The sequence below is a fragment of the Setaria viridis genome, chromosome 8, assembly GCF_005286985.2.
Source record: "Setaria viridis chromosome 8, Setaria_viridis_v4.0, whole genome shotgun sequence".
NCBI classification, from domain to species: domain Eukaryota; kingdom Viridiplantae; phylum Streptophyta; class Magnoliopsida; order Poales; family Poaceae; genus Setaria; species Setaria viridis.
Genome location: NC_048270.2, coordinates 38,376,842 through 38,396,914, shown reverse-complemented (window position 1 = coordinate 38,396,914; position 20,073 = coordinate 38,376,842). Strand labels below are relative to the sequence as shown.

The 20,073-nt window shown below is 43.2% G+C and overlaps 1 protein-coding gene across 1 annotated transcript; it reads right to left on the bottom strand.

Moving 5' to 3' along the window:
* Positions 1-13,403: 13,403 nt before the first annotated feature.
* On the bottom strand, positions 13,404-14,851 carry LOC117866305 (ervatamin-B). Its single transcript, XM_034750492.2, has 2 exons — positions 14,294-14,851; positions 13,404-14,199 (listed from the first exon to the last, which is right to left on the bottom strand). Exons 1-2 carry the CDS (start codon positions 14,826-14,828, stop codon positions 13,583-13,585), a joined length of 1,152 nt encoding a protein of 383 aa, XP_034606383.1. The 5' UTR covers positions 14,829-14,851; the 3' UTR covers positions 13,404-13,582.
* Between the last annotated feature and the right edge of the window lie 5,222 nt (positions 14,852-20,073).

Here is a 20,073-nt window from a genome sequence, read left to right as displayed (position 1 = left end):
GGGCTGGGAGCGCACCCTTTTCTCCCGGGTCCCGTCACCAACCGGGATAAAAGGGGGGGGCTTTTATCCCGGTTGGTGATGGGACCCGGGATAAAAGGGTACGTTCGGGCGGGAGACGAAACGTACCCTTTTATCCCGGTTGCCGTTTGCAACCGGGATAAAAGGGGGGCCTTTTGTCCCGGTTGCTGTTAGCACCCGGGACAAAAGGTCTTTTTTCCTATTTTTCTTCTCCCGCCTATTTTTTGGAAATGGATTTTGTTTAACCTTTTCACTGCATTCTAGGATGAAAAACAAAACCTTCTCAGATTTTGTACATGCAAAAATATATTTAATTAACGAGTAAATTGACAATAAGTATGAAGTAATCATTATTTCTATACCAACTCATGTAGCGTGTAAAATATTTATTTTACTGCATTGCTGTGATCAATAAATTATTCAATTAAATTATTTGAATGCGCAGAAAAATCCATGTTAGTATGTGGTTAACAATGTTCATGTATATCTAAAAAATCTTCACCTAACAAATTTAATAACACATGAAATCATACATAGGGTAAATTACAAATTGTATCAATTAATACACAAAGGTCATGTACATTTAACGCATTACAATACAACGTTGTAAAATTTCTTCTTCACGAAAGTTCCTTGATCATGATCGCGGTGTAAGTACGGAGCCTCTTCTTTGGATAGCAGGATGCTTGGATCAACTTCAACGGCGAATGGAGGCATGCCATCAAACTGATCATAATCATCTGATTAGTCTGTTTTATCCTCGACTCCCACGATTTTTCTTTTACCTGGAAGAACTATGTGGCACTTTGGCTCCCATGTCTCTTCTGGATTCCTCTTGGGTTTGCTGCACATGTCCTTCACATAGAACACCTGATGCACATCATTGGCAAGTACGAATGGGTCATCACTGTATCCAATCTTGCTCAGATCTACTATTGTCATTCCGTACTGATCTTTGGTGACGGCAGTTAGCTTCACCCAATTGCAAAGAAATAGAGGGATGTACAGCGGTCCGTATTCGAGTTCCCATATCTCCTGTATGAAACCATAATACGACTCCTTGCTATTATTTCTGTCCATGGCATCTATGCGGACACCACTATTCTGGTTCGTGCTTTTCTGGTCCTGGGCTCTCGTGTAAAATGTGTAACCATTTATCTCATAGCCTTGGAATTTGACGATTGTGGTAGCAGGTCCCCTGGCTAACCAGGCAAGCTGTGGGTGAATCTCAGAGTTACCCATAAGTTGTTGGCGCAACCAGGAGGGAAAAGTTTCCATGTGATGACGGGTAAGCCAAGCATCGGATTTGGTCGGGTTTTTGGAAGCTACCATCTGCCTGTGCTGCTCGATATACGGAGACACAAAGGATGACTGTTGTAGAACAGTGTAGTGTGCCTTGTCGAACAAATCAGTATCATTGCTCAAACTTGATTTCCTTCCAAGGGTGCCCATTCCTCGGAGCCTCCCCTCGTGGCGTGAAGTTGGAACCCCAATCGAGTCCATTGAATCAATAAAATCAACACAAAACTCGATCACCTCCTCTGTTCCATATCCCCTGGCGATGCTTCCTTCTGGACGGGCACGATTACGAACATAGTTTTTTAGGACTGCCATGAACCTCTCGAAAGGCCACATATTGTGCAGGTATACAGGTCCGAGAATACCAATCTCTTTTACTAGGTGAACCAGTAAGTGCGTCATAATATTGAAGAAGGATGGTGGAAATAACAACTCAAAACTGACAAGACATTGCACCACATCGTTCTGTAGCTTTGATAGCTTGGATGGATCGATTGCCTTCTGCGAAATCGCATTGAGAAACGCGCATAGCTTTACGAGCGGCAACCGGACATTTTCTGGTAGAACACCCCTCAGTGCAACCGGAAGCAACTGGGTCATCAACATGTGGCAGTCATGAGCCTTGAGATTTGTAAACTTCTTTTGTTTCATATTTATTATTCCCTTTATATTCGAGGAGTACCCAGACGGGACCTTCATACTATTCAAGCATTCAAACATGCTATCCTTCTCCTCCTTGCTGAGAGTGTAACTGGCAGGACGTAAGTAGTGCTGTCCATTATCTCTCTTTTCCGGATGTAGGTCATCTCGTTGCCCCATGGCTTTCAGGTCCTGTCGTGCTTCCAATGTATCTTTTGAGGTTCCATAAACACCCATGAAGCCTAGCACGTTCACGCAAAGATTCTTCGTCAGGTGCATCACGTCTATTGCGTTGCGAACCTCTAGGATTTCCCAATAAGGTAGCTCCCAAAATATTGACTTTTTCTTCCACATGGGTGCATGTCCGTTATCATCGTTCGGAACAGGTTGGCTACCAAGTCCCTTTCCGAAGACTACATATACATCCTTCATCATCTCGAACACACGCTTTCCATTACGGTGTGCAGGTTTTTTACAATGGTCTGGCGTCCCTTTGAAATGCATCCCGCTCTTTCTCAGCTGGTGGTGAGCAGGGAGAAATCGACGATGACCCATATAGACGACCTTCTTACAGTGCTTCAAGTACATGCTATCTGTGTCGTCTAAACAGTGGGTGCATGCCCGATATCCCTTATTTGTCTGTCCTGAAAAGTTACTCAATGCAGGCCAATCGTTGATGGTTATGAACAACAGTGCTCGTAGATTAAAGATCTCTTGTCTATCCTCATCCCACACACGTACACCTTCTTCCTTCCAGAGCTGTAAAAGGTCATCAACCAACGGCCTTAGGTACACGTCAATGTCGTTGCCGGGTTGTTTTGGGCCTTGGATAAGCGCCGGCATCATAATGAACTTCCGCTTCATGCACAGCCAAGGAGGAAGGTTGAACATACAAAGGGTCACAGGCCAAGTACTATGACCACTACTCAACTCACCGAATGGATTGAATCCATCAGTGCTTAAACCAAACCTTATGTTCCTTGCTTCACTTTCAAAGTCTGGGAATGTTCTATCAATTGATCTCCACTGTGCCCCATCTGCGGGGTGTCTCAGCATCTCATCTTCCTTACGGTCTTCTTTGTGCCATCGCATCAACTTAGCATTCGCCTTGTTCCTGAACAAGCGCTTCAAGCATGGTATTATAGGGAAATACCACATCACCTTCGCGGGAACTCTCTTCTTGGGAGACTGCCCCTCGACATCACCAGGATCATCTCGCCTGATCTTATACCGCAGAGCTTCGCAGACGGGACAAGCATACAATTTCTCGTATTCATCACCACGATAGAGGATACAGTCATTAGGGCATGCGTGTATCTTCTGAACATCCAATCCGAGAGGGCAAATAATCTGTTTAGCTTCATATGTTGTGGACGGTAATTCATTATTCTCGGGGAGAATCTTCTTGACAATGTTCAACATCCCCTGAAATGCCTTATCGGACACACCATTTTTTGCCTTCCATTGCACAAATTCTAGTGTCGTACCTAGTTTTTTATGGCCCTGCTGGCAACCTGGGTACAACAATTTTTGGTGATCATCTATCATGCGCTGCAACTTTGCTGCTTCCTTCTCAGTTTCGCAATCTCTGTATGCATCTCGTATCACCTGACCAAGGTCATCAGTAGGGTCATTTTCTGCAAACTCATCTTCATCAGCCTCGCCCATTGTAGTACCTGCAAAAGCTTGGCCTGCAACCTAGTCCGGAATGGTGTCATCTTCCTCCTCCTCCTCGCCATCTTCCATTACAACCCCTAGTTCACCGTGTTTGGTCCAAACCAAATAGTTAGGCATGAAACCGTATTTAAACAAGTGGCTGTGAATAGTCCCCCAGGAATCCTTTGAATACTCCTTCCTGTTATTGCATTGGAAGCATGGACAACATACGAACCTATTCTCTGGCTTGTTCGCTTTTGCCACTTCGAGAAAATAATGCAAGCCATCAATAAACACCTTGCTCCGCCTGTCTGCATTATACATCCATTGCCGGTCCATCTGCATCGTATTACGCATGAAAATGGATTACACTTGATAATGGATTACGCGTGAAAATCGATTAAAGATCCAAACAACATGGTACAATACAACAACATGAAGATCCAAATACACATATTTAAATTAAAGTCCCAAACAACATTATACAATACAACAAGCCATCCACTGGTTATTATCAAGGAGAGGACTTTAAGCATCCTTGGACGGTGAAGATGAAGGTTCCGCTGACCCAACCTCATCCTTAGGTTTATTTGTGCCGCTTGAAACGGTAGTACTAAGTGGACGTGAAACACCCGTGATCATCTCGCGAGGATGTCCTCAACTGGGCGGCACCGCACTTCGTCATTAAAGAGGTTAGATGCTACGGAAAAGGGGACACGGTCACGATGTCCGTATCCACTCTTTCTCGTAGAATTGAACCTCCTTCTTGACATACGTTGCTGCTCGGCGGAGAACATCCTCGGCGAGATGAACACGGTATGCAAGTTCAACAAGTAGCAGAAGTCATCTATGTACAAAAATTCTTTCCTTACCACTACAGAAGTTGTTGAACTTGAAGACCGTGTTCATTTCGCGAGGATGTCCTCAGCTGGGCGGCACCGCACTTCGTCATGAAAGAGGTTAGATGCTACAGAAAAGGGGACACGGTCACGATGTCCGTATCCACTCTTTCTCGTAGAATCGAACCTCCTTCTTGACATACGTTGCTACTCGGCGGAGAACATCTTAGCAGAAATGAACACGGTATGCAAGTTCAACAAGTATATGGATTTAAAAAACCATATAGAATTTGATAAGATAAACCATCTAGACAAGGTAGCATCATTTTTAAACCACTGAAATAATGCATACTATATATGACACATCAATCTCCCTCACATTCTAGCTCAAAATACCTCTCCATTTTTCTACTTCATCATCACATTGTAGCAAATAATCTTTCCATCTCCAAAGCATAAATCAAAGCATAACACGAGGATGAAGTAGCAAACCTTCGCAACACTTGTGTTGGCTGAGTCAAATTCCCACGAAAATGAGGGGAAAAACTTCGGGCAGCACCTCCCTTGCTTTGGCACCACCGGAGGGTAGGTGAAGCTCAGCTCTCTATCAATGTGCTGGACTGGCTCGGGCTGGAGGAAGAAGAAAGTCTCTGTCTCGGGATATAGTGGGGGATGAGTTTTTATCCCGGTTAAAAACTCCAACCGAGACAAAAGGAAACACCTTTTGTCCCGGTTGGAAAGTTAGTCCCGGTTGGAGGATCCAACCGGGATAAAAGGGACACCCTTTTATCCCGGTTGGAGGCACCAACCGGGACTAACCCTTTTATCCCGGTTGGTGCCTCCAACCGGGATAAAAGGGTGTCCCTTTTATCCCGGTTGGATCCTCCAACCGGGATAAAAGGGTCCGGCCACCGACGCCCCCCAGCTAGCCGTTGCAACCGGGACTAAAGGGGGGGCTTTAGTCCCGGTTGCAATTACCAACCGGGACTAATGCTCCCCTCCAAATTTCCGCACCCCCCCGCACCCCCTTTTGTCCCGGGCCAACTTTAAACCGGGATAAAAGGGGGTGGATCGAAAGTCAGTTCTCTACTAGTGGGCAGTGCATAATAATAATCATCACATAATCAAATTATTTTGATAGTATGACATTTCTTTGTCCAATGAAAATCAGCACATGTCGACGACCGCCAGTCCGCACGCCTACACCGACATATCGCATCTTCGGCAGGTCTAATTTCTACTTAGGGTTAAGCAACTTCATTTATACCCCTGCATAATGGGCCAGGCCCTCTTGGGCATATGCAACAATGATAAAAAACACCTCCCTTATTTATTTATTTATAAGCAAGCTAGGATGCATGTCAGCACCCTATATAATCTTTGCAACGATACATACTGTATAGACACGCAGCGCGTGTGTACACACCATTATTCTGGATCGAGAGGCACACAGATCATGCATGGCTCGGAGGTGCATGGCGATCGACCGGGGGTCCGGCCGGTGATCGATCAGATGATAGGGAAGCTGGGGCGCACCGCGAGGCCGCACAAGCCCAAGGGCGGCGAGTCCCTGAGCACGTTCCAAAAGTGAATAGCACCTCCTCGGAATGGAATATTAACCCCAAATATATCAAAACACCTGTCTACATGGGTATTTGTTTTTTATAAAAAATAGTCAAATGATGTGGTCAGATGGCAAAAAAATTAATCAAATGATGTGGTCAGATGGCAAAAAAATTAATTAGTACTTCATGCATCCTATTTTTCGTGTGCTAACCAAACTTATTCAACTTTAACTAAATTTATAGAAAAATATATTAACATCTACAATACCAAAAAATACACTAATTACACATATTCCATTGTGGACTTAATGGAAATCGATTGATGTTTAGAGAGATTTAACTTAGAATAAAACCAAAATGTATATCTGTGATGGAGAAAGTATCTCTTATATTAAACCTCTACTATGGATGAATAGGACAGTTTGTTGGTTTGTTATGATTATTGATAGATATCGGACAAATTGTTTAACGCACATGTCGGCTAATCTGTTGCATGCTCATGTTGGGCTGAATCTTCATGTGAGCATTAATTATTGAAACATCACACTGGAAGTACAGTAAAGAGTAGGGTATCTGTTTTGAGGTCCATCCATCTCTTTAATTTCTATATAATGGAATAAACATTCACTCGGCTTCTGTACTTCTTGGATGTGTCATCAGCGATACATGTAACTGATATTTCTTTCAAACACACAACTCAAGACAAATCACAGTATAATAAAATAACACAAAATCCTTAATATATACTCCCTTCATCCACCAATATAAGCATTTCCAAGTGTTTTCATATTCTTCAAGGATAGTGCACAAATTTCATATTGAACAATCACAGTCTTTGCCTTTGTTTTAATTTGAAGAGAGGTGTTCCTTTGGAGTGATAAGATGTTTAGTGCATCATTCGGTTTACACTGCCAATATATATAGCAGCAAAATGAAGCACATTTACAATATTTGAATGAATAAACTAAGTAAGTCCATAAATTTCATATGAAAATAGGGATACCATAGATGGACCATACCTATCTTCATGTTCTGCATGATGTAATGCATGTGTTTGAATGAACAAACTAAGCAAGTCCATAAATTTCATATGAAAAAAGGGATACATAGATGGACCATACCTATCTTCATGTTCTGCTTGATGTAATGCATGTAATTCATCAGTAGTTTCCTTAATGATTGAAAACAGAAGGCAAATAAGTTCCTTTGAACATAAGTTATTTCTTAGCATATATTCCAGTAACAAACTGCCATCAGCACTTTGAATCTTAATTTTAATAAGAGGCATGGTAAATGAAATAAATATTTACATGTTTCCTTGACATAATATGTAAGTATAGGACAATGCTGCTTATACAATAAGTTCCTTTGAAATAGATTTTAGTACAACCTACATGCGTTACGCCAGTTGCATGATCTTGAGACTCCGAGTTGCAAAAGATCATGATTTCAGGAGGCTAGTTTCTTACTAACAAAATCAGCCAAAAAAAGAAGTTTGAATTTAGAAACAGATTTGAGCATGTTATCAGCCAGAAAAACTGGTCCTTGATTAGGGAAAAATGGTCTTTCTGAAATACAACATGGTCTAAGAAACTTTCACACGATGAAATCCATAACCTTGAGAACAAAGGAAAAGCTCTCATGAGAAGACACACCCAAGTATGGTGTTGTTGTCGACAATGCTGACAATTAAGGGGGAAAAGATCGAGGTAGAAGATAATTTCGTGCACCTCAGGGAGCTGATCTCATTAGCCTTCTTCCTTCCCATGCATTAGTTGCATATGGTAGCTACCCTCATGACAAGACGCGATGAAAACTTATGCGTACCGAAGCATCTCCTCCAGCTGCTCCACTGGGCTCCTAGTTGCGTTCTACTCCATCCGTTCCAAATTAAATTGTAGGTCGTTTTAATTTTTTTAGGTTTATAGATATTATTATAGATTTAGATATAGTGTATGTCTAGCTAGGTGCATAATAAAACGCCCTACAATTTGGAACGGATGGAGTGTCCCCGATCATCCTTGCATGGCGTGCCAGCAGCTGACAGGTCCCCCGGTTCCTCTTAACCGTTCATGCAGCCTCCACGATCATTGAGATGAGCCCGTACACATCCACGCCATGTACAAGAAGACGACTGCGTTTTTTGAAATTAAGCCAAAGTATCTGAGAGCTCAGTGACTTTGACGGTGAACTGAATGTGACCAAGTGAGAAAACACGGTCTTCACCCCAAGGCAAGTGTTGCATCTCCATGCACTGAAAGTTTCAGTGATATGACTTGAATGTACACATTCCAGAAGTTGATTTGCATGAATGGTATCATATTCTGTACTAAGCACAAGCACAAGCACAAGCACAAGCACAGCAAAAAAAAAATGAAAAACTGCGTGGCATATCTTCTCCACGAAACATCTCTGGTGTTTCCGTTCTGGGAGGCTGTGGCATTTCCACAAACACGCCGAGCTCATTATATATTTCCCCAGCACTACGAACGACAAGTACCAATTGACTTGTTGCAGAATTTTCCACAAACACCTGCGACTCCAGATCCATTCCACCGATACTGGAGCCCAGCTGACTGTCAACCCAATTTTTTTAGGAAAACTACGGCGGGTGAAATGTCAGCGCAAGGAGCTTGGAAGCGTACAATGATTTTGGGAGGGGGTGAGTTAAGAGTTCAACACTGATCACCCTATTACATTAGATAAAATCACACTCCATTGCCGCAGGGCTTGTTGACAAGAAACGTCTCGCGCTCGGTGAGACCAGAGGTAGAGGTCGCCGGCAGCTTGGCGAAGAATGAAGGCAGGCGAGTAGTTCTGGTTGTCGAAGACTCTAGCATTCCTTGCCTTCCAAATGTTCCACAGAATACAGGTGACAATGGTGAAACGTAGAGGATCGGCCACCGCGGAGAGAAGAGGGTGCTCCCAAAGTTGCAACCAAGAGCAAACTCATGGCAAACAACCAAGAGCAAGGGGCAAGGGCTCACCGTGCTGATCGGATGGCAAGAACTCATGTGGCAACCCAAGGCACCTGTCACCTCAAGAAAGGTGCGCGCGCAGCAGCCCAACTAGTAGATCACACGCGCAGCAGTCTACCAGAGCACGTATGGGAGGAGCGGGGATTTAGGAGGTGTTCGGATCCTGGAGCTAAAGTTTAGTCCATGTCACATCGAATATTCGTAGGCTAATTAGGACTAAATATGAGTTAATTATAAAATTAATTACACAGATGGAGGTTAAATGGCGAGACGAATCTATTAAGCCTAATTATTCCATCATTCGAAAATGGTTACTATAGAAGCACATTGTCAAATCATGAAATAATTAGGCTTAACAGATTCGTCTCACCGTTTAGCCTCCATCCATGCAATGGGTTCTGTAAATAGTCTATGTTTAATACTTTTAATTAGTATCTAAATATTCGATGTGATAGGGACTAAAGTTTAGCCTGAGGATCCGAACACCCTCTTATTAGACTGGTTGTGGGGGCTGATCCATGAAAAGATGTTGTACACATGTATCAACAGTGGCTAGTTCCTAGGGGGAGATTCTTGCATGTAGTTGTTGATGTCATCGCACATGAAAAAAAAACTATAAATCCCAAACAAATCATCTGAATTAAATTTTAATTGCGCAGTTTTATTTTTTAAACAAGATCTTCAACAAGACCCCACTTGACTATATTTGAACGAATTTTATTTATTACCATTTTTTAATCAGGTTGAAAACTGTTTCTGAGATATTTATATATGGACAAATTATACGAACTCAAGGAATGAAATATTTGTACCATCGAACAATTGCACGAACTCAGGGAACAAAAATATATACACTTGGAATAAATTATACAAACTCATGAAACAAACTAGTTGTACACGTCAAACAATTTATATGAGCTCATGATCAAAAAATTGTATTCTGAGAACAAATTATACAGACTTATTGAGCAAAGTATATAAATTCAAAGAACAATTATTTATACACATGGAACAAAATCTATGAACGTGTAGAACAAAATAGTTGTAGCCATAGAGCAAATTATACTAACTCATTATGTATACCCCTACAACAAATTATATAATAGAATAAAAATTAAAATAATACCTAGAACAAGTTATACAAAGTTATGGAAAAAGACTTTTACATATGAAATAAATACATTGTTGATACAGGAGTATAGAATAAATATTATAATATATTGAAAGGTAAATAGATCCATATAAAATTATAATATGTTAAAATAGAAAATAGTGGAAGAAAGATGAATACAATAAGATAAAAGAAAAGAAATCATAATATAGCAAATGAAATAAAAGATAGAAATAATATACAAATAGACGGGAAAAGAAAAGGCACCATAAGAAAACAAAATGAAAGAAAAGAAAATAAATTTATAGTTCACATTGAATTATTCTTGAATTTGAATAAATAGTTTCAACGTGGGAACAATCGGTTACGCATTTGTTAACATCTAGCTATATGAGATATAAAGTTGAATGATATAAATCATGAAAAAAAACATCCAAAGAAAGAATACTAAGTTAGGTTTGGAATAAAAAAAGAGAAAGATCAATAAATATTATATAAAAATAAATAAAAGGAAATTAAATGGAAAGAAATAGAAAAAAAATGAACGCAAAGAGAGTAATGGCCAACTCAGCTCCGCAAGTAAATAAAGGAAAAAAAATCATAGCCTCATTCATAGCCTAATGACAACTAATGAACGGAGCTGCTCTCCTAAAGTCAAAATAACAAGGCAATGTACAGGGACAATAGTTGGGAGGCAGTATCTATGCAGACATGCATGAAGATGTGCACTAACAGAAGTGCTACTTTGAAAATTCAATGCATGCAGCCATGCGTCTGCTTTGCCAGTGATCATGCATGTCTGGTGCCTCGCACGCCTCCCCGCGCACCTCCGTCCTCACCAGAATCGTGGGCCATGCATGTCTGGTGCCTGCATGCAGAATCGTGGGCCATGGGCTGCGCTGACACACACCAGGAAATATTATTGGGCCGACTCGCTGCTGTGCGTGTCGTCGCCGTTATGGCCTTGTTAGGATTTAGGCTAGGCCTTTTCTCTAGTCGTTTATAAAGCAGAATTGAATTGAGATTTAGTTTCCAATTCAAAACTCACAGAATAAATCTATGAAGTTTGAATTTAAGAAAATTGTATTTGACTCCAAACAATCAATTTTTTACATTGAAGCAAAATTTACATAAAAGGAAAATCAAAATTTTGTATTCACAGCCAAGAAGTGAGGAAATTCTTTCTTCAAATCTTCTTGATGCTCCTATGCAGCTTCCTCTTTGCTATGGTTTCTCTGCAGAACCTTGCATAACCTTTGTCGATATGCTACTGGCACATCAATGATCTTGATTGGAATGTCTTCGATATTAATCTGTGTCTTGAAAGTCAACTGCTTTTTGCTGAAATTTCTTCTTCCGGAACCCTCGAGCATTTTGCTAGTTGCAACGACATGCATATGTGTACTCCTACCATGCTCTCGAGTATTTCTAACTTGTAAGCTAGAGCTCTAATCTTTTTAATTTGATATTGTATACATGGTCCTACAAACCATGGACGTAGTTTCCCTTTCTTTTGAAATCTTTGAGTCCCTCTCAAGGGTAGGACGATCTTGAGGTAGATATAATCTCGCTCCAACTTTGAAAGATAGGTCTCATCTTCTTTTATTATAATAGATTTCTTCTTGCTTTGAGGTATTTTTCATGTTTTATCTGACCTTCATTTTTTTTATGTGGTATCTTTGATTACTACAAGAACAAACAACACACACTCTCCTACTTCTAACCAGATGAAAGGAGGGGTACGCTTTCTGGCAGGGGCGGATCCAGAACGGGACTGCGCCCCGAGCTGAGCTGTTGAATCACACCTAAAATAGTCTAATTTTGTCTCCTAAGCCTCATTTTGTTAGGCTAAACAGCACATAGGTTAAAGGGACTCCATGGTCTCGCCCCGGGCTGCAGCCCGGGCAGCCCGGGCCCTGGATCCGCCCCTGCTTTCTGGCATACAAAACTTCAAATGGTTATTACAAGGTCAAGCTTGCTTGGTAACTATTATTGTAGGAGAACTGCTATTACTTTGTCCCGCAAAGGTGTACTGTAGTGTAGATCTAAAAGGCCACCATCAACCCTTGTTAGTTTAAATTAATTCATTCAATTTGTTTTTCTCCAAAAAAATTCAATTAGTTTATCATAATCAGCGGCATTTTGAACATTACTTCAATTAATTTAATTAAAGAGGGTGCAATCCCTCGTCTATCGGATCCACAACTAATATTTGCAGTATGGCACCAAGTGCTTATAGACTACAATGAGACGACTCCAAGCACTTGTGGACACCCAAGTTTTGTGAAGTCAGTGGCTTTGTGTACCTCCTTAATAAGCGTGTGTAAGAACAGTACGTGTGGTGTGTTTTGTGCGCGCTCAGCTCTGTACTACTGTATCCCAGAGAAGGCTATTGATGCATACTCTCTTTTGGATTTTCCGAACAACCTGTCCCATGCATTTTGATGGCAGCCAAATATGCAATATTATTACATACAGGATATCAAATACTACCACCATTCCATAGCATTTGGCGTGGTTTAGATTAATTTAGGACCAGCCAAAGCTTATATAAAGAGTAAAATGCACGCACATGAACTTGCATCGGTAGCGAGTGTCATCTAGATCTCCAAACTACCAAAATGCACATTTAAGTCCCTAAACTTGCTTATCGGTTCACATAATACATCCAAATCTTCATAACCCATGTTAAATGGCATGCATGGGCTAACTACTGTGTGTTGACATCCACATGTCAAATCCACCTATCTTCTCTCTTCCTCTCTCTCTCTCTCTCCATTTTTCTCAAATGATCTCTGCCGTCACGCTCACGCAAATCTCGCGCTGCCGAAGCTCATGCTATCCGGCGCATCAAGCTCACCCCGCCTCTGCGGCGCACCGACCTCCCCCTGTCAGCACAACCAGAGCTCGTCCTGACTCAACTCTCATCCTCTCCCCCATGGTCACCGGCGATCACCTCCCCCCTACCCCGCCCCCTCCTACCTCTCTTGCTCTCCATCCTCCGCTCCATGCGTTAGCATCCCAGTCAGCATGCCACGTACGCAGTTTAAGGTGGGTTATGGAGAGTTGAGTGTCACATGAACCGATTAGCAAGTTTAGGGACTCCGATGTGCATTTTGGGAGATTGGAGACCTACCGCTAGTGCATTTTACTCCTTAAATAAAACAGAACGGAGGTACTTCCTCTACCCCAAATTGTAAGTCGTTTTGACTTTTCTAGATACATAGTAAAACATAATGTATTATCTAGGTGCATAGCTAAAAAAGTTAAAACGATTTATAATTTAGAATGGAAGGAGTAGCATATATTAATTGTTTATTTATTATAGGCAAGGATGCATGTGTAGCATCCGAACCTTTACATGATGGAGTACACAAGTGAATAGCTAGGTAGTACCGTGCAATTATTCATTATATATAATAAGTATGCACGGAGGGACGCACACATGATGGAGGTGCACGGCGGCTGGGGTCGTCATCAGATGATAGGGTAAACCGGGAGCGCCGCAAGGCCGCACAAGCCCAAGGGCGGCGAGTCCCTAAGGACATAGATGAAGCCTTTTTCACCCCACTTCTCACCCCACGAGTTCTTACCGATCCAGTACTTGGTCCCGTCAGGCATGGTCCCGTATCCGACGAGGGCCAGCGCGTGGTTCTGCGCTGTCTTGCACGCCCCTTTGGTGTAGACGCCGGACTTGGAGCAACCAGCGTTGTATACGCCGCCGATGTAGTGCTGGAAGCAGGGGTCGCTGTAGTCGAAGGATGCGGCGACGGGCTGCTGCGCCACGGCCTCCATGAGCGCCGCCTCGTTGCCGGGCGGCGAAACCTTCTTGTAGCCGCTGAGCCTCACCGCGACCGGCTTGCCCGTTTGGCACATGCCGTCCTTGCCGGTGTAGGGGTAGGCCGCCTCCGTGGTGATGCCGCCGTTCTGGATCACCCACTTGAAGGCGTTGTCCATCCAACCTCTGTTGCAGCCGTGGTTGAGAGTGACACAGTCCACCAGCTGCTGCTCCGACAGCAACGGCGGCGATCCGCCGGTGCTGATCGCCTGCGCGCTCTCCATCGTCGCCACCGACGTGAACGCCCAGCAAGACGCTGCACGGACACTTACTTAGTTACTTAGCTTGCATAAATGGAGTAGACGATGACAACGAGATCGCATGCATGATTTGTTTTGGATGTTACTTACAACAGGACACCCCTTGAAACTTGGCTGCTGTGACGACGCCTTTGGCCCTCCAATCGACGCTCGGAGGCACCGCCGCCGTCAGGTTGGTACGACGAGGTGGCGGCTCTTCGACGGCGGCGGTGCCCTCGTGGACGGGGCCAGCGCGAGTTGTGATCACCGTCGTCTCCTCCGACAACAATGACGACGACGGGCCGTCGTCGTCGTTGCTGCTGTACATGGCCATGAACTCGTCGTGGGTGAGGTCTGTGAACGGGGTCTCGCCGAGGCGGTAGCTCATCCGGCTGTCCCGGTTCGCCGCCTCGATGAACTCCATGTTGCTCCGGTACACCTCGAACCGGCGCAGCTTCTCCTCCTCGGTGGCGTACGACCGGCCGTGCGCCGCCATCCACCCATGGAACCTCCCCAGCATCAGCAGCTCCTCGCCATTGTCGAGGGCAGGTGAAGCTGAAGCCAGAGAGGGAGCCAGTGCGGCTGCCACCAGTAGCGGCAGCAGAGCGAGAGCCATGGATGAGGACGACGAGCGCATGGAAGCCATGCCCGATATGGATGCTTAGCTACCTTTGGGTACAGCCCATTTATAGAGGCCCGGCGATAGATCTCACTACTGATTGACGTCCTCCTCTTGCTGTGCTGTCCTTTTCCATAGACTCCTAGAGTGAGCCTCATATCACATGCTGGCAAATAAACCGCCGAAAACACTAGATCTTTTTTTAGGCATAATTCATGGAAAGAAAATATATAAGTGCTTAATTCCCTCCAAGTTCTTATAGTTTAAACCAAATGGAAGAAAAGAGCCGGCGTCAAGTGCACTTAATTTTTTTGAGATTAACAATATTAAACATATGAGATTAGCAATTATATGATATACTACAACAAGTACACAAAAATAAGATCTTTTTTTTTCTTTGGGATGCTCCTTCGTCTCACAACAACAAGATCAGACTTGCTGGTTTAGCTTCTTCTACTATTTTTCAATGGGAAAGCAATATACCTCATTCAAGCATTTTCTTCTCCCCTTACCAGAAATGGGCACAGGAGTGATGAGGCGACACGATAATGGCAGCACTGTCGGCTGTTTGGATAGGGTAGGGCGGGGGGCTCCATGGTCCATGCATTGATGGGGTTAGTGAGGGAGTGGACGGCAGCGGTGGATACTGAGTTCCATTAGACAGAAAGAAGAAGTGCATATATAGTAGAAGGAACAAGATGGGCTATCCACTATTGGATGGAGATCTAATGGTCCGAAAAAAATTGGGTATGGGGAGGGAAAAAAATTTCAGGTGTGGTATTTAGACATGTCTTTTAAAATACTTATTGTTTTACCACTCAAAGGCAACTGATCATCTTTTTCCATCCTGCCCATACTTAATAAATGCACTTTTAAGAGTACTCGAATTTTGTCTTACAAAGAGTATCCTTTTAGCTCATAGTGAGTCTCATCTAATTAAAGAAACATTCACACCAATAACAAAAAAAATATATAGCGAAAGGTCGCCTAACCTAGTGGTTAGAGTGACTGGTATCAAGCAAACCTCACTGACTGTGTCCTCTTTGTTAGCTTTCTTTTTTCCCCCTACAATGAGCTTTGTATCACAGGCTGGCAAATAAACAGCCGAAAACAGTAGATCTGAATTGCATAATTCATGGATGGTTTTGAACAACCTTGGTGAGTAGAGTGGTATCTTCACACCTTTAATTTCGCTACCACGCCAGTGACATATGCTTAATTTCCTCCAAGTTCTAATAGTTTACACTAAATGAAAGAAAAGTCTATATCAAACACATGGAAGAAAAGAGTCGGCATCAAGTGCGCACTTAATTTTCTGAGATTAAAAGTATTAAATAATATGAAATTAGCAATTATATATGATCTACAACAAGTACATAAAAATAAGATCTTTTTGCTTTGTGTACTACTTCGTGTCACAATATATTTGCTGCTTTATTTAGCTTCTTCTACTTTTTTTTGAGGAAAAGCTTCTTCGACTATTCTTTGATCGAGCGAAAAATGAGATAGATAAGAGGGATGTGAGCCAAGTTGACAACGATTGGATGGTGAACACCCGGCCTGGTTCGCGCGATCCATCATGTCCCAAAGGTGATCCTGGGAGCTTGCAGGAGATCGAGGAGTTGAGTTGCCGGAGGAGTGATCGAGAACGCCCTCCATTGGAGTGGAAGCGGTAGGATCGGATCGAGAAGCGAAGGGGTTAGTAATGAAAGAGCCCCTTCGATCCCGTGTGATACCATGAAATGAGGGAGAGACACGAGATAAACGAGAGAGTTGTGAGAGTCAAGTCGACAACGATTGCATTAACTCGTTAAGTACATCTACAAGGCAGGGACGTACAAGAGCTGTCCTATCTAGCTGCCCTATTCTAGCGGATCTAAGCTGCACGTACAAGCTGTTACACCGTTACATGTTAACATGGCCAACACACGCATATTCCAATAACATTTTTAAACCGGAAAGCAATACCTAGCTTATTCAAACATTTTCTTGTCCCCTCACAGCCAATTTTTGCTTCTTTCTCTTTTCGCCAATCCAAGGCAGCAAACTCCTCCTCCGCCTTTGATGAGATTAGGGTTTGGGTTCCCACGAGCTAATCTCTATTGCTGGACCTTGGTCAAACACGAACGGACAGTATGCTTGCATGGCGGAGGTGGTGGGCGCAGGGTGATGAGGCAACACGGCAATGGCAGCACCACTGGTCGGGTGGTGTGTAGGAAGCTGGTAGGGGCGGGCTCCATGCATCGATGGGTTAGTGAAGGAGTGGATGGCAGCTGCGGCGGATCTGGCATCTCCAGCTGCCAAAGATTTTTTTATAAGGGAAATTTTATTAAATTCAAGGTTTTTACATATACAAATTTCTTGAACTATTTTCCTGACTTCTGCATCTCCAGGATGCACACAGCCAAAAGAAAGAAAGAAAAAGTGCATAATCAGCGAGCTAATGGCTATCAATCCGTAAACTAGACGACCACCCATGTGCCTAGGTAAAAAACTCCTTGGCCACATGAGCCAAGTGTTGCGACGCCACTGCAAGTCCTGTGAAGCTGGTTTTTGTAGTATAATCCAGGAACGAAGCCAATGAATAACTGAGAAGATAACCTGCGAAGGAGATGAATTAAGTTTTCTTTCAAAGACACAATCATTCCTGCATAGCCACAGCGACCAACAAGTAGCAGCCACTTCTAGTAGGACTAGTGGTTTCATTTCTTTGCTTATACCCCATAACCAATTCCCAAACATATGTGATATGCTATGAGGTTGCGGAAGACCAGAAACCACATGTGTGATGGACTATATTGTGCGTGCAAAATGACACTAAAAATAAATGTTGAATCGTTTCATCATTGGCACAGAAGCAACATCTCCGGCTGCCAAAGATGAGGGAGGAGGGCATGGTGGGGGTGAGTGCCAGCCAGATCAGATGAGTTCAGACAGAAAGAAGAAGGTGCTTGGCAGAAGGAAGGAGATGAGATTCACCATTGTATGGAGATCTAGTGGTCCAAAATAAAACTCGAGTATGGGGAGAAAAAAATGTTCAGTGTGCTATAGACAAGAGCTTTTAAAATATTTGTTGTTCTACCACCGGCAACTTTCTAGTCCTGCCCCTACTTAATAAATGCACACTTTAGAGAGTACTAGCTAAGGATAGGATAATGGTCCATTCATTGCCTTTAATTCGTGTGACTATGACTAATTGTTTAGAGTTTACAAACAAATTCACTGAGGCTAATCCCAGTGGGAGTTTCATAGAGGTTTTATGCACATTAAATACAGTGACACATCAGCATATGTGATGACATGGCATGGTAGTTATGAAGTGAGAGAGGGAAGGAGTTTCATCAGGATGAAACTGTGTATACACCGTTTCCGAGACTATGAAACCTATTGAAACTTGCATTGGGGGCTATAGAGTTTCATTTCATCTAACCCTATCCAATCACATGCCTCACAATTAAATGTCATGGGCATCCTATGTAATCGTGAAATGAAACTGTGCACTGGGACTCCCCGTTTCATTCATGAGAATACACCTCATGGAATGATGTGGCATCCTTGGAAACAGTGCAATTAAACCTTGCACTGGGACTAGCCTAATAACCAGCTAGCCTCTTTGTGTTTCTTAGGCTAGCCTCAGTGCATAGTTACCTAGACTGAGAACTAGCTATTCCCAGTGCAAGTTTCATGATGGTTTCAAGCACATTAAATACGGTGACACAGTTACCTAGACTGAGAACTAGCTATTCCCAGTGCAAGTTTCATGAAGGTTTCATGCACATTAAATACAGTGTCACATCAGTGTAACGCCCCAGTCCAAAAATATGGCTCAATTCTACTCGCACACTGAGTAAAACATGCACTCGCACCAACCCCTTTTACGCTTTCGTCCTCGCTTCGCGTAAAAGGGTTAACCCGGGGGTTAGAATGCATTTGGCACTTGAGTTTATATGTTGATGAAACCCACCCTCAACTAGCAAGGTGGGACTATTCTCCACACACATGCCATGCCACTCACATGAGCCTCTAGTGGGCTCAATTCATCCTTAGTTGGGCCAGGATGTCACATACACCCCCCTAAAGGACCCAACATCCTGGTCGGTAACATACCCGCATACACTAGGACAATTGACTAGGAACTTTCCCTCTTAGCACACGTCCATGCGTGTAGTGTCGGCACATATGCCATGCTGTGTGACCACATAGGGTCCACACAAGCCATGCGCCATATGTCCACACCCCTAGCACGCACACTCCCGTCCCAACATATGGCTCAATTGTAATGCTCCAGTCCCAACATATGGCTCAATCCTACTCGCACACTGAGTAAAACACGCACTCGCGCCAACCCCACTTACGCTTTCATCCTCGCTTCGCGTAAAAGGGTTAACCCGGAGGTTGGAATGCATTTGGCACTTGGGTTTATATGTTGGTGAAACCTACCCTCAACTAGCAAGGTAGGACTATTCTCCACACACATGTCATGCCACTCACATGGGCCTCTAGTGGGCTCAATTCATCCTTAGTTGGACCAGGATGTCACAATCAGCATTTGTGATGACATGACAAGGTAATTATGGAGAGAGAGGAAAGGAGTTTCATCAGATCAAATAATGTATTATGCATTGATTCCAAGAATATGAAACCTGTTGAAACTTGCATTGGGGCTAGAGTTTCATTTCATCCAATTGTGTCTAACCCCATGCTTGATAATTAAATGCTATGGCGCATCTATGAAACCATGTGAGGAAATTTAATTTGCATTGGGGGACACTATTTCGTTCATGCTGCACTGAAACCATGCAATGAAACCACGCGATTGTGGCGCTCTTGGAAACCATGGCACTCAAGGAAACCATGCAATGAAACACCACTGGGAATAGCCTTAGAGGGTGTTTGGTTTGAGTTGCTTATGCATAAGCAACTTATTTGCTTATGCAACCAAACACCCTTGCTTATTGGGTTGCTTATGGGGCTGCTTATTTTTAGCCCATAAGCAAGGTTGCTAAAAGTCACTCTTTACCCCCTACCCTCATTTATGGCTGGGTGACTCCCCCTTTCTCTCTCTCTCAATTATTAGAGGCAAACATATCAAAAGTAACCTCATTCAATGCAGTTTAGCAACTCAAACCAAACATCTTTAGTAATGTAAACCAAACAGACTTATTTATTTGCTTATGCATAAGCAATGTAAACCAAACAGATCCTTAGTAGTCAAGTCAGCAAATAGGATTGCATATAGGCAATCTGATGGTGAGAGGCCACCAGCACACTG